The sequence below is a fragment of the Hetaerina americana genome, unplaced genomic scaffold (assembly GCF_022747635.1).
Source record: "Hetaerina americana unplaced genomic scaffold, ioHetAmer1.1.p SCAF_8, whole genome shotgun sequence".
NCBI classification, from domain to species: domain Eukaryota; kingdom Metazoa; phylum Arthropoda; class Insecta; order Odonata; family Calopterygidae; genus Hetaerina; species Hetaerina americana.
In genome coordinates this window covers 66,928,970-66,956,744 of record NW_027287427.1, presented here as the reverse complement: position 1 = coordinate 66,956,744, position 27,775 = coordinate 66,928,970, and the positions used below count along the sequence as shown (strand labels likewise).

The following is a 27,775-nucleotide window of genomic DNA, read 5'->3' as shown; positions in this document are numbered from 1 at the left end:
CTTCTAGCAAATATAGGCCCTTTTGGAACAGTTGACGAGAATGATTAGATTTTAAACACATGGGAATTGAGTTGTCATCCCACCAGACACAGAAGTTAACCATTACAGACAGTTACCAAAATAATTTAGGCTATAAGAGAAATTTCATCAATTCAAGCTGATAGATTAATTACATGTTGGATGGAGTCTTCAAGGATTTGGAAAGAGTGCTTAATTTTAAGTTGCTTTCCTAGATTTCCAAGACATGGCTCCTTTTGTAAGGATGCTCCTTTCACGCTGGTAGTCCCCATTTTCCTTTTTGCAAGGACAATATTGGAATTAGGAGATTCTAGAGATGATTCCCTTCTTTAAGGCTCACATCTTTAACTAGAGCATGCATTCTTTAAGGTGATCACACCAATTAGCCCTTTGTTGGAGACCCCTTTAAGTAAACTTTCTTGCCTAGACTGTAGACCTGATAAAGTGCATTGAAATGCATGAACAATGACACAGATTTTAAAAATGCTTTATATTTAGGAAAGAAAATTCATGTCAGACCTTGCATGTGCATATGTATGAAAATTAGGACGTCCAATTTCCCAAGACTTTTCAACCCAAGGAAAAATAAAACAAAATAAAATTCACTGCCATTATCTCTAGAGATACCATACCAATACTTTTGGCAAATGAACTTCATAGATGTTAGCAGCTAGGCAGTTTTTAAATTCACCTTTTTTATATATTGTGATCTTTAGTCATTTTTCTGTCTACCTTCTGAGAATATTCCTGATATTTTGCCTACCCAATTGTAGTTAGAATAATTTTTGCTTAGAAGATCCACTGCCCATTGAAACAACGGGGAGTAGTTTGTAGTTTCTTTTTCCTGTTGCATAGATTCAGGTGAAGTACACATGTTTTACAACCATCCCTTATCCCATAGGTATCTGCTTTGCTGCTTAAATGTTCAGTCTTCAGCATTCTTATATGACCAGAGCAATGATGTTGAAAAATTTGCTCCATCTTTATTATTCATTGAATATTTCTAGATGCACATTTCTTTCTGATCAGTGAAGATTACTGAAAAAAACAATGTTATATCCAATGAGGAGAAAAAATGACTCAGCACAAAATTGGAGGATGAACATGGAACCTGAAAATGCTAAAGACTGATTGAGTCATTTGATCATTTCATAGAAACTTTGGGATAAAATTCATACCGAAAAAAATGAATGTCATTGTACACCGTGAAATTTATTATTGGTGCTATATGTACCAATAATAGGACTGAAATAATTTCTATTTTACAAAACTTCCATTAAGTTACAGCAGTTTTGGAACCTCCTGTAATGAGCATTGAGTTTGAGCAGCAGACATTTCTAATGGCACTACTATGGCTGCAGATCTTTAGATACCTGTCCTCTGTTGAACTATTTCAATTAATGAAATAATGGAGATTATCCAATTTCTTAGTTTCAATGACAAAGTCAGACTTTTCCTTGGATTTCAAATTGAGGGCATTTGAAAAGAATGCTATGTGAAGGATTTCTTTGTAGCTAATAATAAAATAAATGACAACAAGGTAGCCATCAAAAAGAATTATTTTATATTCCTTAGGTTCAGAATGAAAATAAGAATGACAATGGCTAAATGTGTATCTGACAACTGAAGTACATCAGATGAAGTTAAGAGAATTTATTATAATCTTAAGTTTTAAATATATGGCGTATATGAGAGAAATGCTTGTCACCGTAAAACAAGATGTCAAAATGTGCAAAAGCTGTTGTTGTTTGGTTGACGCAAAATTGACTCATAAAAAAATTACCATATACTTTTCGAGTATAGTTCATTGTAACCCCACACCAGGTGAAATGCATCCTCCACAAACTGAACCCACATTATTTGTGGATGTGAAAAGAATCTTTCCCTTGCAAGAGCCTTCAATGATATAAACATATATAAATAGAATAAATATCATACAAGAAAAAATGCGGTTAATTTATGGTGCCATGGATGTTTTCAACTTGACCCTGCAGCACAATTGCTCTTGTCCTATTTCAAATGCAAAAAAAAACAAAATAATGTAAGCAATTGATGATTAAAATTTGGAAAATTAGTGTGAAATTTTGGTATTTGTCTTTCTTCTGAAACTTCCAGCTATGTGTTCTCCCTGGAAATTACATTTATTTGAGCTGAAGTCAGCAATTTTGTTTGATGTAATTGGCAATACATACCCTAATATGTGAATAATCATACTTTCACTCTTCGTACATCAATTGCCAAACTTCAAACAAATTTGGCCTTGTTTCAGACACCATCAGTTACCTCTTAAAATTCTCCCTTATGTTTTTGAGAAGGAAGATTATTTCTTGTGGGTGCATATCTAAATGTTACATTCTGATTAAGTGCTGCAAGCATATAATCACTGTAATTTCTCATATCTGTAGAAGTGGATCCTCTAATTTATTTAATGGTTTGGTATTTGTCTGCAGTTATAGTTACCATATTTACTGCATGCTTAGTTAAACATGTAATATTTCTCAGCTTCTCATTGAATGGCAATGATGTATCACTTAGGGCACAATTAGATCCTCCAAGACTGTTTACTTTGCTTTTAATATTTTGTTTCAAATTATAAGTATCGACATCATTGAATTAAATTATTTAATGCAACAATTTCAGTGTTAAAATCATTTGCTTTGACCAGGATTCATCCCCGAATCCCTCTGGGTTCGAATCCCGGTCAAGGCTTACACTCTGAAATTGTTGCATTGAAATGTACAGTTAGCAGATGGCTTTGTTAAAAGTTACTGTTGTGTCATCTCCCGCAGTTTTTTTGGATTTTTGGAATTAATGCATTGAAAGTAAGTGCCTTCTGACACTTGGGTATCTAAATACCTTCTGTAATTTGGGTAATATTGCAGATAAATTATGTATGCCCATGATAATTATCCCTCTGCTTTTTTTCTATTACCAATTGTATTTCTTGTGTTCTTTTTTATGCCCGTAAATTCAGTGCTCTTATGAAAAATGTTTGATTTTCAGTGTGGGGACAGGACCCATCTTTCAAAATGGCAGAGGAGAGTAGTGAAAAAGGTTGGTATTTTATTCTGTTAAAGATTATACTGAACTCACTAAGGGTAACAAAATTTGGGCACATTAGTTTTGAATTATAAAATCTAATACTCAAATGACATTTTCACTTGTTGGAATCAAATTATAACAATACCAAGTTTTATTTTTCTTCATGGGTCTTATCTTTGGTAATGCCTGGACCCATAAAACCTTATTTTAAACAATCAAGTGGATATGGTTGAATAGATTAAAAGCATTCAAACAAACATTGACAGCAAGTAGATACTGCTGTCTTCAAGTGGAGCCAAGAAATATTCTACCTTGGGTGTAAGAACTTGCCATTTTTGCAATTTCCTAGCTTGAAGGTAGTTCTCCATTTTGTTTATCTTAATGGTGTTTGTAGAAGTAAACCCAAATTTAACACTAAACTCACAGCACCCACCATATAGTAAGAGAATATATAGTGAGTATTCACTTGTTCAAAAGTACTACTGTTACCTAAAACCTTCTGGAGAAGAAGCTGATGACTAAAAATAACACTCTTAGAGTGTGCTGCCATTATTATTGCCAAAGAAACTGAATTACTATGTATACAGTAGTAATAATAAAATTTATACCTTGGAGTATAGCTCAAGAAATGCCTTGCTCTTTTGGCTGATTGGAACCTAGACCCCCTTTACATATGAATCAAGGAATCAGGTGACTTTCTGAGACTAATTCAACATTGACCTGGCAAAATAAAATTGTTCTGCTTCACTCTTCAGTTACTTAGATCACTTGCTGCAATGTTTTAAATTTGACTTAATTTCTTTCTAATCATATTTACTCAAATTAATAATAATGTTTATCAATTAACTTTCAATTCCTTTTTATTTTTGTTTAAACATGTATTGATTCATTTCCATGGTTAATTGCAAAACTTTTGCTTCTGTTCTTGTCTTTAAGTTTGACAAAAGATAGGTATTTCAGTTAATGTTATAGGCTCCTAGTACATTTTGATCAAACTTTATTCTGGTAGCTATGTCTTTCCTTTTGTAGTTGAGGGTTATCAGAAATTATGTTTGCAACTGCTGCATCTGTTTCATGACAACAAAATGTTATGTGACAATTGAGAGAGAGTAACATAGAGTACAATCAGGATATATTTGCTTGTTTCATACATTTGAAGAAGACATTAGACGTAGTGAAATGTGTAAAATTATTGAACCTATTTCCGAAAATTAGAGTAGGTTAAAAATATAGGCAAATTATCCACAACCTGTACACGTGTTGAAGGTTGCTCAGATGTAAAAGCAGGGTGTAGAGACAGAATGGGCAGTTTTTGGAGGGGATAAGATAGCTATTCAATGCATCATCATCATATTTCAGTTCTAAGATTGGTTTATGATACCCTCTATTCTTCTCTATCAGGTGATAATTTTCTCACTCCCTAATAGCTTCTCTGTTTTATATTCTTCTTTATTCATCATGTGTGCTTGTCTTTTTGTCTTCCTTGGAGGATCTTCCCTTCAATCGTCACTTTTATAATGCTTCTAAATAACTCATTGTGACTCACGGTGTGACCAATCATTTAGTTCTTCTATGCCACACAGTTCTTCCAGTGGTACTAATTTAATTTATCTTTGGAATAAATGGCAAAAGAGGCCTAGGAAGAACTGGAGATAGGAATGAAAGTCATTCAGGCATTCATAAAATCAGTTGGGATTTTTAATATCCATACTAAAAAGAAAGACTCGTACTTTTCCACAGATTTTTTTATATTTTAATGTTGGGTTTTTTAATGTTCAAGTTTTAGTTAGCCAGTCAACCAATGGGATAGAAGCATTGCTGAGGTCATTGAGAAGTCAAGAATGTAATGAGAATAAATGTAAACAAAACAAAGGTTACGTTGTTTTTCAGAAAGAGAAAGGCTAAGCTAAACATTAAAATTGTAGGGCAAAAACTAGAGCAGGTGTAAGAGTTTACATATCTCAGAAGAGTTTTTGACCAAAATGTTCCAGCAGTTGGGACGTAAGGAGAAGAATTGTGATATGCAAAGAAGCTTTCACAAGGAGGAGAGAATTGATGACAGGGATGTTGAGTAGAGATTATAAGAAGGCTCATTAAAACTTTGATAGGAAGGGTAATTATGTACAGAGTGGAAATATGGTCATTGAAGCAGGATGATAAGGATAGATTGGAGGCTTTTGAAATGTGGGTGTAGAGTAGATTGGAGAAGTTGAAGTGGACAAAAATGAAAACAAGCAAGGAAGTGCTAGGCATGGAGGGGGGAAAGAGAGAGGATTGTTGGGAGAAATCCAAAGGAGCCAGGAAAGATGGATTCGGAGCATTTTGAATGACATTGGTATTTTGAAGACTGATAGAGGGGAGAATATTTGGTAAGAGTGGAAGGGACTGGAAAAGGATAGAGATGTTGGATAGAATATAGGAAGGAAAGAAATATGAAAAATTTAAGAGGGTCTTAATGTAGTGCCCACTTTAAGGTTGCCTTGTTAGGAGAGACCAGTATGTTCGTCAGGGTACCATTGTTATATGGCTGTGGCCATGTAAAATTCACCTAAACAGGTAGAATACCAATAGTAATTTATTTATGGCCACTGATGGGTGAAAGCTTATGTTAATTTCTCTGCTGAGATTCCCTTTTTGCCTTGGATCATTTTACTTTGTTTCTTCAGCCTTGACACAATTTTTGTCTTTTATTTGTGTCAAGACCTTAACCTAGCAAGATATCTAATCCTGGGACTGATCCTGAAGTTAGTCGCAAACCCAGGATTGCAATCACCGCAAATCCCAAGTTTGATTTTTCACATCCTGAGATTTTGGATTCTTTTGCCCAACAATTGTTGTAAATACATACCTACAGACCACAGAACAGTTTTTTGGACTCAAATGTAGCACATAGAGGCAAAAATAGGGAGTTCGAAAAGATAGCGGAGGATATGAATTACAGCATTGAATGCTTTCCAGATTGTTATCCCTGTATGTCTTAGGGATGGCATGTAGCTTGAAGAAGCCATTAATTTCTCTTGGGGAAACCTTCAGAATATTTCGCGCCAATTCATAGTTTCAAACATAGTTAATTGAACTAGATTCCAGTATGCACCCAGTCAGGACACATGAACTTATCTTGCTTGTTTCTGCTTATGGATTATGGGTAATCCAACTGAGACATGACACTGAAAAAATACTTTGAAATGATGATTGAAATTTTATTATGGTACTTCAAACTCCCCTCTCACTCTTCTAATCATATGAAAACATAATTTTTTAAGTCTAAAAAATATGGTAGGGCTCTTCCCTCCCCCCACTAGCTTCTTCTGAAATTTCTGTGATATGATGAAACTTATTTAAATCCCAATGTTCTTAAGATTTAGTCAAAGCATCACCTTATAGCTCTCTTCATACAATGCAACTACTTAGTATATTTCCACCAAATTTAATTAATTTTGATAAAACTAGTTTCAATGCATCAGCATCATATTCAGGTACCATTGGTATTACCCTTTTGGATCTGGAGATGATACCATTTCAGTATGACACTGATGCACCGAAACCAGTTGTACCAAAAATAATTAAATCTGCTAAAAATATGCATGGCTGTTTAATTGCATAATGATGAGTTTCTATATTACTTGAGCCTGGAACCATCAAATACCTTGCAGCTTTATTTCCTTGTAACAACAAACACTAGAAAAAATTTTAAAATATGCACTCATTTACATTGATGAAATAGTTTCTGTATCAGTTTTAATAATAAATGACCCACTTTCATTTTCATATATGTCTTACATAATAATTTAATTGTATCTCTTTTTCATTGAAACCTTCTAATTGTGTTATAATTTTTTGCAGCTACCAAAATAGTCCGACAGCAGAAGAGAGAAAGTGAAAACAAGCCACATATAAAGAGACCAATGAATGCATTCATGGTGTGGGCCAAGGATGAGCGACGAAAAATCCTCAAAGCTTGTCCTGATATGCACAATTCCAATATTTCTAAAATTCTTGGTAAGTTAAGAGATGGGAAAATAATCAGCAACTCTTGTATAATGATCATTAAATTATAACAAATTGTGCAACAATGTGTTGCATTAATGTTGGTAAAGCATTAAAATAACTGTTAATACATGAAAGAGCTTGATTACACCAGCCTACTTATATTTCTGCTTAAGAATTTTCTATAGTCATTTCAGAATCTTGCTCCAAAAATGTTTTTATTGCAACTATATCCCTCCCGGTAATAACTCCTTCTTTAGATTGCTGAGTGCTTATTGCAATTTATTATCAAAGTATTACTTGCTCTTACTGATCAAAAGAGTATTAAGTCAAAGTATCTTAATTTTAGCATGTGAGAGTTCTAAAGCTGAATCTTCAATCATGCATGATATAATATTTACACACATAGTAACGATTAATTTTTATCCCTTTGATGATATGAAGTTATTCTGGGACAGCATATAGCATACAGTGTTAACTTTTTCCTTCACAATTAGTTTACGTTCCATATATTGGTATGGAATACTGGATTTTAATAGTATGTTTATTAAAATGGCTCATAATGGAAGATTTATCAAATAAATTACTTTAACAGGAGCAAGGTGGAAGGCTATGACAAATGCAGAGAAGCAGCCCTTCTATGAGGAACAGTCTAGACTCTCAAAACTACACATGGAAAAACACCCTGACTACCGATATCGACCAAGGCCCAAGCGAACTTGTATTGTGGATGGGAAGAAAATGAGAATTTCAGAATATAAGTCATTAATGCGCCAAAGGCGTCAGGAAATGCGTCAGCTATGGTGCCGGGACAATGGTCCAATGCCAGATCTCCCTCCTCCTTCATTCCTATCTGGGGGAAGTGGTGTGGTAGGGCCAGGGGGGAGTGAGCACCACATGAGTTCAAGCCTCATGGTTCAAGGCTCACATCCGGCACTCTCCACAGCATCAGGAACCTCTGCAACCACATCTTCCCCTACGTCCTCTACGGCTTCATCACCTTCCGGTTCACATTCAACTTCTGGTGGTGGATCTGGTTCAGGAATGGCCAACGGCAGCATTGGTGCTAATGCATCCTCATTCTTTTACCCCACAGACAGCCTCTCCCCACCATCGGATATCTTGGGTTACTCACCAGCAACAGCTGCTGGTAGTTCTACGTCTGTGTTTGGTTCAAGTCCATTGCGGCATGAGGATGATTGAAGGTGATTGCTTCTGTTGAATTAGGTAGTTACTTAACTGTGGGTGCATCGTGAGGCTGTGGTTTTAGTCATATGAGGAAAACATGGAATAATAAGACCACTTGACTCACCCTATGGCATTTCCTCCACATCAGTTAGGGTGATGTTATTATGGAAAGTGAGAAACTGCTAAGTGAACAGGAGCAGGTTTTGGGGTCTGTGCATTAAGATCATAAAGCGAAAATGAAAATTGTGTGGGAAGTTAAAGGGTGTCATTACAATTAGTGGATCTGTTGCCCAACCTCCGCATTCCTTAAAAAAAAGGTATTGATTTCAAGGAGAATGAAATCCAAAATATGTCTAGAAAAAGCATTTATCTACATATGTATGTATAGTACACAACGCTTACCTATTTATTTCATCATATAGCTTTCTAAAATGAAGTCATCTTGTATAGTATCATACTATTAGACAGCATGAATGGGTTTCAGGCCGTGGGATAACTCCATTACTTACTCTTTTTAATTTATGAAAGAAACTGATAAGTAAAGGAGAGCAAAATACCTAATCAATTTGAGGCATTTGCTTTTATGACAACGTTAAAATCAATAGATTTTTAATGTTGCTCACAAAAAGAAGTGGAGTCATATGGTTATACATTCATGGATGTTTTAGTCTGTACACACGGATATTTTATTTTTTGTCATAATTTAGTGATAGGTTGTTTTCTTCTGAGAGTATAATTTATGGAAATTGGAACCTATTCAAGTATTTGAGAATGTCAGCCTTTTGTGAAATAGAAAGAAAATGGCAGTAGCTTCATGGTTTGAGTGTTCAGGAAACAATATCAACTGAAAATAATTAACTTTATAATATTGTTGATCAATCAAATTGATTATCAGGCATAATTCATCACAAAATAATTATCAAATATGAAACCAAAAGTTTCATAAGCAGAGTTACTTTTACAGCTGACTTTCCATGATCACCTCATTAGGTTTGCCTTAAATAACGAGTGAACTAATGTAAATATTATTATGACTTCCAATGAAGATCTCTAGTTGTTTTGACCAATTGGTAATGATTAGTAGACTAGACATTGTTGAGTTAAGACTATTACAATAAGAGTCTTATCAATAAATTATATGTATATATTATTCTTCTGTGAAAATGTCTTAAGTTTTATAGCTTTTTGTTTACTGTTATATGAAATTTATATATCATTGTTCATTTCCTTGGATAATTTATTAGATACTGTATTCAGAAAAATCCTGTCAGGGTGATCATACTTGTGTATTTAAAATATAATAACATTGTGGTTGATTGTGCTTTAACTTCTCTATAACGAGCCAATGAACGTCCAATTTTCATTAAATTTTTTCGAAAAAAGTAATCAGCAAGTAGGTACTTTCATTTGTTATTGTTTTATTTTAAACCTGTAAATGGAGTCATTTGCCTTTCTACAGAATATGATGGAGTTGTATTAGGCATTTATATTTTATTTTGTGTCACACAATGACATAAAATTTAAAACTTTTGCAACACATCTTATTTGGTTTGACAACATTTTCACCACACAAAAAAAAAGGAAAAATAGACCGTACCTATGAGCTACCTAAGGCAAAGAAATTATGTAAAACTGATTGCTGCATTTAAAGGCAATCATAGGCCAAGTACCTATAGCCAAAGTAGGAAAAATATTGGTCCAAGCAGTTGCAAAATACAGATGCAACTTCTTTCTTGATCATTGTAATAACTACATGTAACTTATTTTTGTCACAGATTTAAAGCTACTCATTTTTTGTACATGTAATTTGATTCACAGCATTGGCTTCATTCAGCTATAATTTTATATTTCAGGCAAGTTATGCAATTATTTACCTCACAAATGGGCCTTAAAAGATTGTGCAATCAGTTGAAGAGTTTCTGGTGTTTCCATTAATCATAAGAAATGGTTGTAAAAAGTAGCATTTATGGTCTAATGGTGTATTTAACTGAGTAATTCCATCTAACAGCTTCCTCCTAATAATGATGATATCGTCCCATGTGACGAGAGATATATTGATTTTCAAAAATGTATTCATGTTTGTGATATATAGCCTAGTATGCCTGTTTGACTGTTTTGTGCAACTAAAGCTATATGCTATCATAGTTTATAATATTCCAATGTCATAACCAGCCACTAATAGTTTTAAATAGTACAATGGTTCCCACAAATGAGAACGTTAACATTTTTTTACTGAAATTTTATAATCAGGTTTTCTATTGAGTCATATTTAGCAATGGAATCAATAGCCAAATTTCCTAAAATAATCTGATCATCTTTTAAATATGTATGGGGTTATTTCAAATCCTAATCAGTATGATATAGGTACCTCTGAATTTACCAAAAATTTGATTATATGAAATACCTATCAAATATGGCTAACACATGATTTCAGGGAATGCCTCAAAGAGATCCATTCATGGGGTTCACTTAGTGTACATAAAATCTTGGTAAAAAATTTTCATGTGGGCATACGATGTACATCTATGTCAACCCTCTTTGGAGTTTGACATTCAAAACTATTCCTATGAGGATTTACCCAGTTATTGATGCCAAAGCTCAAGCCCTAAAATAATGGTGTAAATTATGAAACAAGCAGGGCCAGTGCTTGGGGCATGACATCCTAAGCCACTCATCAACCTGCAGGTGTCAGTGGGGCACCATGGTATAGGGGGCAAAGGTTGATGAGTGAGCATAGTCTGCTTCCCCGGAAGAATTATCTTTTAACTTAAAAGTTTGTGGACCTCCATATTCTGTCAGCCTACACAAGAGCCTAGTAGTTAAACTGGCCCTGTAAACAAGGAATTGCATTTATAAGAAATAAATGCTACTTTGAAAAATTATCTTTAGATTGCAATTTTTTTATTTGATCATTTGTTGTGTACTTTCATTGTTTTAAGTTGAGGCTTTCGGAATGTGTTGTGTAAACTACTGTCTCAACCAATTCAAGTAAGGATCAACAGAAGCCTTCAAATGCCAAGAGTCAAGGTTCCCAGGATAAGCAGATGACACTTTTTAGCAACTATTCTATTTATACAGTATTTCTATGACACAGTGAACGCTGTTTTGAATATGCAAGGTCTGACTTCCGACTATCCTTATATTCCTTATGTTAGTAGGGGATTCCATGACACTTGTGAATAAGCGTTCTTGTTTTCCACGTCAAGAGCAAGGGATTTCAAAAGATGTTTTCTCATGGTGGCAGGCTCGTTAATGTGCCAAATGACTCAATAGTGACAGCAACCGAAATCTAATGTACAAAATCCAAAGAGAATGTGTGAGCGTGCGTGAGACCACTTCATCCACGAAAATTAAGTGGATACTCTATAGATAAGTGATAAATGTGCTATTGTAATGTGAACAATAATTGCATTAGTTATAATTCGATTGTTGGATGTAATGATTGTAAACGTGCAAGGTATAAACGCTGCCCTCAACTCGGTTTAATTTTAAATAAAACTTTCCTTCTAGAGCATTTGTGCACAATCCGCCAGCTCTGCAGCTCGATATCGAAGAAATGAAAACTGTCATAGTCGTCTTATTGTTGTATTGTACAACTGAAATGGTAAATAAACTTTGAAATATAGAATTTGCGACAACTGTTAACTTTTTTGACAGAACATTTTGCTTACAGGGTTACAGTAGTAAATATTGCATAATTCACGAATTGACATTTTTGTCTAGCATTCAAAAATACTGAGTAAATTTATGAATTGAACAGACTTGCATTCATGTACGAAAAATAAGAAATTAATCAGTATTGTAAATCTATATTGCTTCAATGTAGATACCAATAAGAGTGACAATTATAAATAAAACTAGTTGGAAATGCTGAATTCATAAGCATAGCATAGTAACAAAAAGATTATATCCTACCATACAAAATGTCATTTTATATTTGGTGAAATTTTGAGACGGCTTAATAAGTAGTCACCTTAATCACAATGGCGTTCACGACGCAGAAATCACGAAGCAATCGCGCATATTAATTATTCGAGTCACGCACTTCGGCTGTCATCTATTTAATAACAATCGCCGCTCCAATGCCATCTATAAGCGGATGAAGCAATCTACCACTTTAGTCATGGTCGGTTTCGTGTGCGTACGGAGATTGTTACTTCAGCGCAAGGTAAGATTTTTTAGATATAATTGACACTTGATTGGCGTACATGCTTTGATAATGATTTTTTATTGTACATATATGTCCAATTTTGAAAATCTATTGCTGCCCAGTCTTGTTACAAGCATGACCTTGGAAATATCTATACTCTCAGTTACCTTGTCTGACACACCTCCTTCAAGAGCCAATAGTGACACCCATTCTTTGTGGGCCAGTTCTCATTGTCACCAATCAGAAAACAAGAATACCATGTGGTTTAACCCCATGGCCTTTGCGAATCCATTTCAATGTATAACATGCCCATGCCCTGTAGATTATGGTTGACGACGACCCAATTTTCAAAACTCTATGTTTAAATGAAGGTATCATTTGTTTTGTTTGCAAAAGACAAATACACTAATATAAAACTCGATAGTTTTTCAGCTCGGCCCCGTTTAATCCATCGATCCGAGGTAGATGGCTATCAACAAAATTAAACAGCACTTTCAAAGTAAGTATTTTAAACAAGTATCTTACGGTAGTAATTCCCGCCATGTAAGGTTATAAGTTAGTAGAAGCCTTACATTCATGATGATCCTAAATGTTTAATTGCAAGTGATGTTTTGAGTTATTGCAAGAAACTTGGATATCGGAAATATATAGATTGTTAGATGAATTAGGGAAGCTGCTTATTTCAGCTGAATTAATGCCATTCGGCGTAGTTAGTTAGCATAGTGGTCATTCCTCTGCACATTAATCATTGCTCCAGTGTATTGTCTATAACTGCTCAGGACAATGATTAAACCATAAAACAATGTGTTGCCGTGAAAGAGATATTTTCCCGCCGAATGCAAAGCAATTTCTAACTGAAATGGTTGTAATCCTCAGATTTATAGTATAAATACCTTTGGGGAATGGGTTATTTTCATAAACATCACCATGGAAACTGAATTTTAATGGAAGAAAATCATGAAAAATCAATAGTTAAGACTTAGAGTAAATTCTGGAATAAAATCCTGTATTTTTCCACCTGAGTTTCCGAATTAAAAATTTTAGTTCAATACTGAACCATAAATGCCCCATGGGTGGTTAATTAGAGTCGGTGTTGTTAGTAGCGATAACATAGAGTTTAGTTCAAATCTCATGAAAAATATATTCGCGACATTTACATTTAACTGAAAATGTTAGTTTCACTGTGGTTAAGTTCTTTTGTGGCAGAAAACATGACATCTTAGTTCCTGAATAATTTGTGGAATAAATCCAATTACTAATTGGGCATTTTGTTTCAATAATTTAATTGTCTAATTAGTTTATGTTAATTTTGGATACAAAACGGAATATGTATTTGAACGTATACATTTTTTGAGAATTGTAAATTTACACCATTGGGTGTTAAATGTTGCAAATCTTTCGCTTATGATAAAATAATTCCTTTTGATTGTGTTTGTCCATTATTATTAATGTATGGGGGTGTGAGATTATCTTAATGCCATTAATTATTTGTGTAAATTTATGATACTAAGCAATCTGTTTCGAAATAGGAATGAAATCATAACACATTGTTTTGATGCTTGCATTTCCTATGACACACATTTCCATTTGTTATTAAATGCTCTAAAGGTTACCTTAACATATGTATAATTACCACCCTATATCAATTTCGAATCAGTGTTCAATAATTCAACACAGGTGTTTTAAAAAATTAAAAATACCCAGGCCAGAGATAAAATATTTTACAAACTTACATTTGCCACTTGTAAGTAGTCTAGGTATATACTATTGAAATGACCTCGACCTACTTTGAAAATGTGTGCCAGGGAATGATTATTGGGTGTTTACAAGGAATTGACTAGATCGTTCAGCTTGCTCTTGTTCAAATGATGAGGCTTCTGTCTACTTCACATGGCTTCTTTACACCATATATCAGTGAAGTGAGTCGGTGGAGACTGGAATTTTGTTACTCCCTGCAAACAAATACTCCATTATATTCCTAGTGAAAAAGTGACGATAGTGTCAATTTTAGATATTTGAAAATCAATTGTCTTCAATTATCTAACCTTGCAATGCAATAGCCATTGCATTGAAATGGAGATTGCATTTAAATGCACCCAATTGTTATTCAGTTAAATGTTGTTTAATATTTGACTTCTTCCTGTAATTCAGCTTCAAAATAGTGTCAGTTCAACAGTTAAGAATAGTTAAAATTTCACTTCATGCTTGGTTTTTCATTTATTTTAAATTGTGGCAAAATGTGAAAAATCGATTGCAGTAGGAAGGCAAAAAACTTGGCAATGAACCCTAAGTTCCATTACCATGGCATTTTACTGGCTCATACATTTATCACACCCTAATCTGATTGCTCCCAATATTTTTCTGGTCTATCCACCTGAACATCAAGCAGTCATTACACCTTAAACTCTTTTCAGAAGGGGTAAATCTTACTGTTCTGATTGCATGTGCATATGGTAAAATACATTAAAGCCTAGACATTTTTGAAAAAAGTGAAGTGATGACCTCCATCTACACCAGAATTTTGGTATTTAGCGTGTTTAGTGGCTGTGACTCTGAGTAAAATTTGATTTTGAAATTTCTGGACAAAGGATGTTGTAAACATTTTGTTTATTGTGTATCACTAGAAATACACCATAATGAACAAAGATAAATATTGACAAACCATTATCATTGGAAACCTGGTTCTTGAGAGGGAATGTCACAATGATGATTAGTATATGTGTGGTCATTGATTTAAATGGTTGCTGACATCATTAAGTGTATAAAAAATTCAAAGAGACTTTCTACATCATTGATTAATGTATCTATTCATAGAGTTTTAGTTGCAAACAGGCAATCCATTGCTACATTTATAAGCTTAACCCAACACTATAAAATACACCCTACACTATCATAAACGTGTCTTCAATTCCACAGGCTCTTGCTTCCCTTCATTCCATCAAACATGTCTATCCTTCCCCCCCCCCTCCTACCTCACTTTCATGACATCCTCCCCTCTATCACAGTCAGCAACACTCCATCACCACTCAAATTTCCCTGCATCTGTTTTTCCCTCCTCCTCTGGATTGCTTCCAACAATCCTCGTTCCTCCCCTGCCATGCATGCCTAATACTTTGTTTTCTATTCTGACCTCTCCACCTTTTCCATCATTCTCCACACATCTCAAAAGCATCCAGTGCACATTCATCATCTTGCTTCAGTGACCATGTTTCCATGCCATACAGAAGCTGCATTCTATCAAAATTTTGCCGAGCCTTTATGTAACATCCTTACTCACTGTCCCTGTTATCAATTCCCTTCTTGTGAAACCTCATTTGTCTTCTTCTTATGTCCCTACTACTTAGACCATCTTTGTTGAACACTTCCTAGATAGTTAAATCGTCCTATCCTCTCTATTTCATGCTCTCCATTTGCAATGTTTAAATTAGCCTTCCTCTTGCTTGCAAACCTCATAGCCTTTGTTTTTTTTAGTTCGACTATCATCCCATACATATCACATTGGTATTCCAGTGTACTCAGCAATGATTGTAACTTTTTGGCTAAATAATGCTTGATCATTTGCAAATCTAACTAAGTTTATGAATTCTCCTCCCAATTTAATATCTCAGCTCTTCCTATACATCCCTTACTAACTTCTCTGCGTACATGTTGAAAAGTTCAGGTGAAAGTGGACAGTTTATCTTTATCCACTTTCTAGCAATCCCTTCTCCAGCAGTCGATGTGCTACAAGCACCTGCACTAGTCTTGAGGCATGTAATTTTCTAAGGGCAAAAGTATATAAGCATTTTATATGCCTCGTTACATGGCTATTTCATGGGTTGCCATGAATATGAGTGGAACTCTTATTTTGTGCTTGAGGTTCAATATTTCTCTTCTTCCTTTGGAATTTACACTTTCACTTCGCTACTTTCTGCATTATCATGTACTAACAGAATCGCAACATTCCTAGTGAACATGGCTGGCTAGTGTTTCCACAATTTTGTAAAATGTCGTGAGCATCTATTGGCCTTCAATTATTTTCTCCATTTCTACTGCTGTAGGAGATTTCAACCTGTTAGATCAAACTGACAAAACAAAAGGGCTTTGGAAATTCATTCACAGCTTTCGTGTAATGGTGTAGCTGAGGATTACACTCCATGGCAGCAACAGAAAATATGAATGTTTTTGAAATCCAGTTACCAGCTCATTCAGAGGCAATAATTCTTTCAGGAGAATTGAATATGAATTCAGTTAAGAGTGAAATGGAAATTTAAGCATTTGTCATGCATTTCATGCTACAATACAGTTGTGAATGAAATTTTTGTTGTGAAAACAGAAGGAATGTATCATGGCATATTTCAGAGTCTACAAATTTTTGCATTGGCTATTCTATAGATATCGTACATTAATACCTTATCACTGGGAACAAGTATAATGCAAAACGTAGAAAGTTTGTATTCAAGGACAAAGTTAGACAAAACTACAATTAGCAATGGACATCTAATTGGGTTTTTCAGTGGCTCTTATACCACTTCATAAACTAATTTGAGGGAAATATGTCACATGACATCACAGAATAAGTGCATCATCTGGAATTTTGTTCCTCAATATTATTCTGGTGAGAATGGTTCCTACTAAGCTCACTAAATTCATTGCATCAGTACACTTCAGTTTAATAATAGTTGTATCATTTTTGTTGATAATTAAAATTGTTGATTGACTGTAAAGCAAAATTGATTAATTAGAAAGTAATTAAAGTTTCCTACTCTGAACATCAACTCCAGAAACCTCATTTGACCTACTATGAAATGTGCAAAATGAGATTATGTGTTAGGGTATAATTCGCATGAACTTCCTTTGCTAGAATGATATTTTGCAAATATATATTAATCATGATAGTCAATTGGTTAAAAGTTCATTAAATGCTGCTATTGCTTTTATGAGCTGTTTTGGTACATACAGGACCAAGACTCAATATGCTAGGTTTTTTTTATGACGTGCTGATGTACAGTATTTTTCGCATCTCAATGGAGTTGTTAATGACCACTGGCTTGTCTTACTGCAGATTGTCTTACCATGATCTTAATGAATGTTGTCAAAACTTGTTCACAATGAAGGGATCTGGAGTGTCTCTTCCAAATGAAGAGGTCTTTTAAGGGTGATGAAGCTCAGATAGCTAATGTTTTTTCTGGTAATGAGTAATGATGTTTTTGTCAACTTTTTAAAGTCCTTTTGCACAATGCTTAGCGTTGCAAAAATTGTGAGTCTCACATTTTAGCAGGATGGAAAATTTATCTTCCTGCAGTTTGTAAATTGTCCTTTGGAGAACTGCTTTCGATTCTCTTTTTTCCTAACTCTTATAACTAAAGCTCTTCCTGTTTTAAGGTTTCTTTTATCCTTGCCATTCTTCTTATCAGTTTTAAATGATTTCCTTTTTTATATCTTCTTAATTTTTTAAATATAGTGTCATGCTCTACCTTTAGATAATAAAAATTATGGCATATCTTTTTTCACTGTTTATCTAAATCATTTGAACTTATTCATTAGTCATTTATTTCATTAATTTAATGTACCATATTATTCATAATATCACAATACCCTTTCCATTTTTTTCTCTGTGGCTGCAACAGTCATACGTCTCGTATCTGTTGTAATATAAGCACAATGAGTAAAACATTGTATACATAGTGTTTGTCTTCAAAGGTAATATTTTTCATGTGAAATATTTCATATTGCATATGGTGATATTGGCATAGTTCCAAGTTTTCTTTTGCCTTAGTAGTTTCTTCTATATTTGGTAATATAGACAAATATGCCATAGGAAAAAGGAGAAATATGAACTGACGTTCATTCTATTACTCCTGCAGCATCCTTTTTTTTCAAACAATGAAGGTTTAAGAAATGTCCCGTTTTATCATGCTTCTTCCCTTGTTTGTACATATTTTGTGTTTCATTTATTTATGATCTTTATTTATTGGGAAATTAGACTAAATTATGCCTTTTCTGGTCTGTGGTAGAAGCAAGTTAAATACATCAAGATCTTTATTCTCCGATTTTCATGTTTTTCATCAGATCTTGTTGATTTTATTCACAACACACCTGGTGAGGTGAAGAAATTCATTCCATGGTTCAACCTTTCCTGTATTTGGTTTAGTATTTAGCATTATAGTGAATAGTTTTTCATATAAGCTCCTGTTTTTCTTGTTTTCTTGTGTGTTTCTGACGGAAATAATTTTGAATTAATGCTACTTATTCATGGTGTTAAAAGAATTTTACTGTCTTAACTCTCTTCATCTCATTGAAATAATGTCTAATATTGTGCCTGTAATCCAGTAATATGTTGACTTCTGGGCCATCAAAAATTCCCTGATAAAGACACAGATAAGAGACATCATTATTAGATAAAGGTTTGTTTGACATTTGGCAATTTTCTAATTCCTTGATAAAGAAACAGATAAGACACATCATTGCTAGATAAACTGTTTGTTGTCATTTGGCAGTTTCCATCATATTGATATTAAAATGCACATTAGCTGATAATACTGGATAACATCAGCTAATTTTGATGATTCAGATCAAACATGGCAAATGTCCCTCTTTAATTAATGTTAATTTGTATAAGTATATTTTATGTACGCTTTTACATGGGGATTTTACATTTTGTTGAAGAGATAATTTGGATTTTAATCATCAAAAGGCAGCTGACTATTTTAAAATAACTTTTTGTTTGAATATTGTTCAGCTAAGGGCTAAATTAATGGGCAAGATGTGTAGTAGTTTTGTTGAGTGAAAACAAAATCATATTAAATTGTTGACACATTCACTTTCACTTTTGTTTGAGTGGTATTTTATTTTTTTAAATGGTCAGTTTTTCGAGTATCATTGGACGCAATAATCAACTAATGCTTGTATCAAAAAATTGCCAACTAATATCTCATCATAGTAACATGTTATCTAGAAATTGAATGTGATTTTAAGAAAGCATGAACATTTAATTGAATACATTCAGAAAGCCCTACTTCATTACTAGTCTTTATCTGCATTGGTGTTTATTGGCTTTTCTTAGCGTCCAATTTTTCCGGTGAGAATTTATCAAAACAACTTTCGCACACCCCTTCGTATCTGATCAACGTAGAATACCATATATACTGGGTGAATAGTGTAACATCATCGTACTTAAGGTCAAGATTGCAGAGATATGGTAAAGATAGGGCGGATCCACCACGTAATCGACGGGTATGCTGTCGTAAATAATGGAGTGGTCGAACTCCGCACTCCCGGCATTATCAGGTCTGAGTGGTTTTGTTCGGATCATCGTAGATGCCCAGGTGCTTTTATCTTATCCCGCCGAGTAAATTTTAGTGTTATAATTTTAGGCGGGTATTTCAAATGTCTCAAAGTGCATATCGTGGGAACCTTTCAATCACGGGGCAAAAACGATGTTCAGCCCGAAAACAAAATTTTAGCAAGTCGTGCTTGCTGTATCGCTGTTTTAGATAAAGTGGTTATTGATTAATTAACATAGAACCTCAGACACTTAAAAAAATGAATTGAGACGGACGACAAATAAAGCAAAATAAGTATGGTGGAAGACGCAGTGCGAGGAAAAAGAAAAATTGCAGAGGAAGGTGAAATTGGTGCGCTAGATAGTAAGGTTATATCACTATCGGTAAGTAAGAAATGAAGATATGTGCTAACAGTTGGAGATAAGTTGGGTAAGATAATATTTGACACCGGGAAGGTCCAAAATAGATGGAAGGAATATAGAGAACTCTATGGTAAAGAACTTAGGCCCACAAGGTAACACTAACGTTGAAGGAGAACATGACGTAGAGGAAGATATTATAGGTCCAGGCATACTCGACGATGAGATAGAAAGGGCATTAAGGGAGATGAAACTAAATAAGGCCGTGGGGGTGGATAACTTTCCCGCGGAACTATTGAAATGTTTAGGGAAATGTGGAAGTAAGAGGCTAAATGGGATGATCCGTAGTATTTATGAGGAAGGAATCTGGCCGGAAGACTTTGTGAGATCAGTTTTAGTTCCTATTCCGAAAAAGGTAAAGGCTACATCATGTGAGGACTACAGGACGATAAGTTTGATATCCCACGCAGCTAAAGTTGTTCTCAGGATCATCAACAAAAGGAAAGAGAGTAGGGCAAATGGTTACTTAGGGGATGATCAGTTTAAGAAAGGGAGAGGTACGCGTGATGCCATTGCAGTAATGAGATCACTAATCGAGAGGAATATAGAATACAATCAGGACGTATTTGCCTGTTTCGTAGATAGCGAAAAAGCGTTTGATAGAGTAAATTGGGAAAAACTAATGAGTATATTGCAGAAAATAGGAATAGATTGGAGGGACAGGAGGCATATCCGCAACCTGTATATGTCTCAGACTGCTCAGGTGCGAGTGGGGTACGGAGGGTTCGATGAACTGAAACGCGTTGTACGTTAAAAATACTCGTAAACCTGTGGAAAAGTGCGAATTTGTTTTTCTCATAGGTTCAAAGTAGTAGGGACGTAAGGAGAAGAATCGCGCTAAGCAAAGAGGCTTTCACAAGGTGGAGGGAGTTGATGACAAGGACTTTGAATAAGGATATTGAGAAAAGACTCGTACAAACTTTGATATGGAGCTTGGTTATGTACGGCGCGGAAACGTGGTCACTGAAGCAGGAGGATAGACATAGATTGGAGGCTTTTGAAATACAGGTGTGGAGAAGGATAGAAAAGGTTAGGTGGACCGAAAGGAAAACAAATGAGGAAGTACTTGGTATGATGGGCGAGGAGAGGGGTTTGTTGGGAGAAATCTTAAAGGGGCAAGAAAGGTGAGAGTAGACCATTGTGACAGATTGTGTTTTGTTAGGAGTCACAAAATATTTATTTGGTAGGTGTGTCCATTCAAAATCTACTTTAACCGGTAGATTACTTAATAGTAATTAATAAGGCGTTCGTTTTAAAGTATTTAATCCTTTTTGTGCAAGGTAATGGAACATATAGTGGCTTGTTCGATCGTGAGACAACTCGCTAATCAGAAGTTATTAATGAAAAATCAACACGGTTTCCGAAAAGATAGATCCTGCGAAACACCACTTGCGCTTTTTGTTAATTATATTCTTATTACGGGAGAGAGCAATGTGCCAGTGGACGCGACTAGATTATTTACTAGATTTTAAGAAAACCTTCAATAAAGTTCCTCATAGTAAACTACTCACAAAGCTAGAAGCATATGGCATAGATAAAAATAGTAGTGATAGGTGTAGTTAGCTTAAATGCAGTAGAAGTAACTTCAGGTGTTCCCCAGGGAAGGGTTATCGGACCTCTTTCGGGTCATCCTGGCGGTGGCTCGCAAGGTACTAAATAAAACCAATAATAATCTCAGGCATATTACACCAATTAATGTAATGGCAACGATATTACTGCTCGCAAGTCTTAATGACCTCGCCAAAATAACATATTTGACGTGGCAGGCAATGCGGATGTATTGGAACAATTAACAATGGCATATTAAGTGTGATTAATTTCGGAATGTATTGAAATATTATTTTTTCTGAAGGACAGCGCTCGCGTGTGTCTCGGTGAACGTCTATTTATGAGACTATATAGCGTCGGAGAAATAATTACGGGCGAGAAGTAATCGGATCAATAAGAATAAAATAAAAATGTTTCGCTTTCACAAAAAAGGCTAATCTATAGACCGTTTTTTGATATGCTTTCAAGTATTATGAGGTGTCCATTAATCGGGCAATTCCTTTAGGGTAGGATAGGTCATTCCTCTTGGATTCCTGCTGATTCATTTTAAGATTGGTGGAAGTTTATTGTAAAGTGCGACAACACTACACTACTTCGATGTAATTCGCTACCATTTTGTTTTATGATTATGAGATGCCGTTAGTTTTTTTATCGAACTGGCCCATTCGTTGTTTCTGTTACTCTGAAAGGCCATCGATTTTGATTTTCTCAGATTAAATTTCCTGCTTTTATGTTTTCTATATATATTGAGTAAGTGTCTTGTCTTCTCAGATCAAAATTCCCTACATAATTGTGACGCAAAAGCGAAGTAGGAGGAGGAAACGAATTGTGTACGCAAAACGGTGGTTTGAGCATCCATGCGATTTTAATGACTTTTAATGATACCTTTGGCAGCCTGCTCGACCCATCTGGCAACCATGCTTCCGGTTATGCAGTCGGCAGCTGTGAAATCGCACGAGCATGCAAAAGACTTGTGTTTCGTCTGGTTCGGAAATTCGGTTCAGTACCGACTTCGTTTAGTTAAATTCGTGAATTAAATGGGCTGCTATCGGACGTGATAATCATAAAAGATGAAGGCAAACACCGTTTAGTGATTTTTTGCATTGAAATTGGTTCCGTAACTTTTAACCGGACATGGACAAACACACTATATCATAAAATAGCTCGGAAAGGGTTAAGTTTTGGCAAAAGGCATATATAATGAAAACTATTTGTTACTACTATCACGAATAAAATAATTAAGAAATATTAGGAAACCGTAGTCACAATGCCCAGTGCAATAGCCAGATTTCCCTCCGTGGGGCCAAAAAACGAATTGGTGGATAATTTTACAAATCGAGACACTACTTTTAACAGACAATAAAATTATTTCTCTCCATTCATTCCATTTCTGTACCCACAAATTCTTGCATTATTTAGATCAAATGATGAAATTGATAATATGGGCCAGAGTGCTTATTATTTAACTTTTCCTCGAGTAATGCGCCCCTTTGTTCAACCATTGTTAAGTAGCCATCTGTGAGGGCACAATTAGTGAATCAATTATCCAGCGTGAATTTTAATTCTATTAGAAATTTATAGTCATAAATAAATTATAGCCCGAGAATGCCTTATAAAGGATACTCTAGACACTTCGAGTGTGCTCCCAAAATTGAATAAGAGAATTCGCTTCTTCACGGACATTTGCGAGGGTCTCCCGACCAATAGATATTGGCGAATTTTGATGCGTAGAAAAGGCAACACTCTGCTATTCCACAAAATATAACTTAATTGCGACCGGTTTCGATGCAGTTATCACCATCTGGCCAGATGATGATACGCTGTATCGAAACCGGTCGCAATCAAGTTATATTTTGTGGAATAGCAGAGTGTTGTCTTTTCTACGATCCATGAAGGAGTTCCACCAAGTTGGGCCATCCACCAATGCATACATTGGCGACGACTGTTGTGATTCCATGCGTGAACGATTACGAGAAATGTTATTTCAGAAACCGCACCTTAGAAAGATTCAACGAAATTTGGGAAATATGTAGCGTAGTTTTCGATAGCGAATTTTATAAATTCTCGATCCCTAGACTTCTACAATTCCCTAGTTGGCCCCTTAAACTATTCAAAAGTTTCGACCTATTTTATTTCTTAGGATTTTTATCATCGTCCTCAATATAATAATTTGGCAAAAATAGCTGCTTGTCTTCCTCTCCACAGTAGTTTGGACCCTGAAGTAGAATCACCAACAATTAAGTAATGGCAACTTAGCCTGAAAACCTGAGCTTTCCTTGATAGAGGTGGTCTTTGTTATATGTAGTTGCAATAGAAATGATATATTTTGCTCTTTTCCATAGCGTTTAATGTTGAGTCGAAATTATCTGGATTAATCATGTAAGACTATGCGGATTAAGAATCAGCAGCCAAACAGTGATCAGTTATCAGTTTTATTTTTCTTGAATTAGAAAAATAATTTTTGAAACAAAATGTGTCTAAATTTGCAAATATTTTAATTTGTTTATAAATGTACGTATCATATCCCTCTGCGACCAAGAAGTATGAATAGAGTTGCGCGTTTAAAAAAGTTTATTTTTCTCTTCCGTACTGATGCTCAGCTGAATAATCAACGATGAAAATTTATTATTTTTTTATTCAACAAAAACGAGTTCCTATCTTTTTAGTTGATTGTTACACTCCCCTTCAGTGAGGTTTTCCTCACTGAAGGGGAGTGTAACAATCAACAACAAGGGGAGTGAGGAAAACCTCACTGAAGTTGATATCGATGTACATCGCTTTCCTGTGACCGAAAACGATGGATTCGCCTAAATTCTTCGAAACCCATAGGCCCGTTTACAGGATACTATATACAAAAATTGCTCGCCGTATAATGTAAAATATACAGGAATATACAGACATACATCGCATGCATCCTCTACTAGGCAGCATTCATTGATGACGTGGAATTTCTTCAACGGGACGAATGTAATAGTTCTGCTTGGCCGAACCCAAAACTCTTGGATGAAAATCGCATAAGCTTCTTGTCTTTTATTCAAGGGATTTTTTTGTTAAAAAATTTCTGTGTATAGTTAATTGAAATAACAACAAATACTCGTTCAGCTTACCAGGGTGTCATTTTCAGCTGACGAAGATGATTGAAAAAGTGAAGTTACCATATTCGTCATTAGTAAAACTCACATCGAATATGCTGCGAGTATTTGCGTGCCGGTTCCAGGAAATGGTGTTTTGCGAATCGAACCAAATCCCGAGAAAAGCTGCCCACTTCGTGTAAATCCTGTAACCGCAGGACTTAATGCGTCATGTTGCTACTGCGTAAGTTGGAATTAATTAAACCTCGCAGACTCAGCGTTAAACATGGAAAAGAAGATATCGATCGTGTGATTTGACCCTGAGGGAATATCCTAATTAATTACGTTAAGATCCGAAAGAATAGCAGAAAATTAAATAGGCTAATGACCTCGTTTTTTCCTCCGCTCAAGTCCCGACACGCAGGAAAGCGAAGTACTAAATAAAAGTATAATTCTCTCCTTGAAAGACTTCTTCCGCTTTATTTAATGACTGGTGTCGTAATACCCCCTACCGAAGGCGTTAACGGGACGTCTCGCGAGGTATTCTGCCACCGTGGACGCATTGGGAGAAGGGGGCATGTCTCTCTCTTAATTTTTATCTCTTTCAGAAATTTGAATTAGATCGTCAAATTCCAATCTACAATGAGCAGCGTACAGTTAAATAATTGTGATGATGAGATCTCTAGAGAGGTCTCTACTCATGATGTATTGTTGAGGCGGTAGGGTCCTCTTCCTGCTCCTTATCGTACCCCTCTCTCGCTCTCTAGGTATGCATCGTTCGCGTTCTGACGATTGCCAAGAATGCGGCCACATAGTGATAGCAGACAAACACAAGTAGTATTGGCTCGTTCACATATAGATTACCACGTAGAGCCAGCGACGTTAAGAGGGAATGGCGAATCGGGTCGGTTGTTGTGCCGGTATACCCTAGGGTCATGTGCCAATTACGAGTATTGCGGATTATATTTCCGTATATATTACCTGTATTAGTATTTTTTGTTATAATTATTTTTCCCCGGAAGAAAATTGAAATTCTTTGATTTCATTTGGAATTTGAAATTTTATTCTCGTCGTTGACGTGGTTTTCCGTATTATTATTGCTATATGTATCCGGTTCTCGGTATTTTGAAAATGCCGAATGACTCTTCTTTTTATTCATTTTTATTTACGTTTCTGTCTATCGTATCTATTTTCAAACTGAATTACCGCCAATTTGACGGAGTGAAAATATGCGATTTTCTGTCTGTATTAAGAATTATTTATAAGTACATTCTTATTCATGTAATATGGTGTTTTGTTAATATACGAGGGGTGTAAAATTTCGACTTTAAAAAGAGAGCACGTAGTATGGTATGAATGAAAATAGATTTATTGCTCTCAAGTACCAAGTCCTTTTAGATGCCTGTACATACTTACCGAGTAGGCCCTACGGTTCATTTAACTGAAGCTGGTCGGAAGTCTCAATTCTCCCGCTAACAATCACCGTTAAGTTACTGTTATTTTTTTATTTTAATGTGATATGTATGTGCTGATCGTCGTGAACCAAGGGGACTGTCAAGGGTAAAACACTACTTGCGAGAGAATTGAAAATTTATGATTACTAATACATGTAAACGAATATCACATGCGACCTTTTGTCATACTGATATATTGGAGTACATTTTCAAGATAATCCCCACTACAATTTTACTTATGTGATCAACAGACATGTTAGTTATTCTAGGAATCTGGCTCGTCAATTCCATTTGTTTGCAAGGAAAATGTATTCATAAAAGAACTTCCGCGACACCGATTGAGGAACTAAAATTATCTTCGTTGTGGCAGAAATACTTAGGTACGAGTATCCTCGTAAGTAATAACTAACAAATTTGAAGTGTACCATTAGTCACCGTTGATTTTTTTGTAATTGTGTGCAGGGGTCCGATTTTTGGCTTCGTTGAAGTTAGTAGGTTACCAATTATTTCTTAGAATGGGCTCTGTAGATTTTCGATTGGTATCATAATTTATTGTGGACATCATCATCTCGATTTATCATCCCGGAGATTGGTTTATATTACACCGGAAAGATAATAAATGTACTGCTCTCTTGATTAAAACATTTTCGAAAAACACGGCATGGGCAGGTCGGTTCTGGCAATTTACCATGTTAAATAAGTTGTTGCTCAATTAATTGGTAAAAATTATTTATGGAGCTACAAAATGTTGAAAATGTCTTCTCCTGCACCCAGTGTTATGTTCACTACTTTAAATAATCCGATGACTAACACATTCCTTTCCCATTAATTTTGGCACTGTTGTAGTTTACTGTTTGCTGGTAACTAGCCGTCAACATATTTTATTGCTTAGCTCAATAATAGTTTCAATCAGTAATTTCGTTTCCTAAATTCGCCGCATATTGTATTATTGCTTGAACAACGCACCATAGATCTTCCCACTAGCTTATTTCCTTCTAAATCTCTCGACATTTTTTTCCTCTAATGATGACGTCAGTAAAAATAAAGGTTCACTCGTCCTTGAATTTCATTCGAAACATTTAGATTCCTTTCATTTGTATTTATGGACGGGCCACTCCGACTTGTTAAATGTGTGGATCTATAGTTCTCTTGCCTTATTCGTTTCTGTTGTTAGCGAAGGAATATATTTCCTCTGTAAAAAAGTTGAGTATGATGCTCCACATAGCGAGTTATAATTATTTTTATTTTATGAATTAGCCATTAGATGGTAAACAAAAAGAATTACTGTGAATATTTCAGTAAATTCGGTAAAATAATTTCAGAATCATGTATTTTAGCAATTTTCTTGTAAGAAGTCTTTTTGTTACCTCGTTGCAAACTACTAATTCTGTGTTTGTGTGTGTGTATATACTATATACTATACTATATACTATATACGTATATATATATACACACACACACATATATATATATATATATATATATATATATATATATATATATATATATATATATATATATATATATATATATATATATATATATACCCTAACCGGTACAGGGAAAGGAACTGCTCCCCCCTACCCTGATGTGTAAATTTCACACGCAGTCGGGCTTAGCACTGAGGTGATTA

General features: G+C 35.0%; 2 protein-coding genes across 3 annotated transcripts in view; both read left to right on the top strand.

Moving 5' to 3' along the window:
- The window catches only part of LOC139698131 (transcription factor Sox-6-like), a 180,210-nt gene extending 171,274 nt beyond the window's left edge, over window positions 1-8,936 (top strand). Inside the window, exons 11-13 of the mRNA XM_071597055.1 lie at window positions 3,022-3,072; window positions 6,904-7,059; window positions 7,643-8,936. Coding sequence (XP_071453156.1) covers window positions 3,022-3,072; window positions 6,904-7,059; window positions 7,643-8,250 — 815 coding nt within the window. The 3' untranslated portion in view covers window positions 8,251-8,936. The remainder of the gene's footprint in view (window positions 1-3,021; window positions 3,073-6,903; window positions 7,060-7,642) is intronic.
- A 3,372-nt stretch (window positions 8,937-12,308) lies between these two features.
- The window catches only part of Bcat (Branched chain amino acid transaminase), a 66,643-nt gene continuing 51,176 nt past the window's right edge, over window positions 12,309-27,775 (top strand). The window contains exons 1-2 of one of the 2 annotated variants that reach the window (XR_011702854.1): window positions 12,309-12,403; window positions 12,810-12,884. Coding sequence is in view for 1 of the 2 variants with exons in the window: in XM_071597090.1 (XP_071453191.1) it covers window positions 12,335-12,403; window positions 12,810-12,884 (144 nt within the window). In the remaining variant the exon portion in view is untranslated. The remainder of the gene's footprint in view (window positions 12,404-12,809; window positions 12,885-27,775) is intronic. The other variant, XM_071597090.1, reaches the window with a different exon arrangement.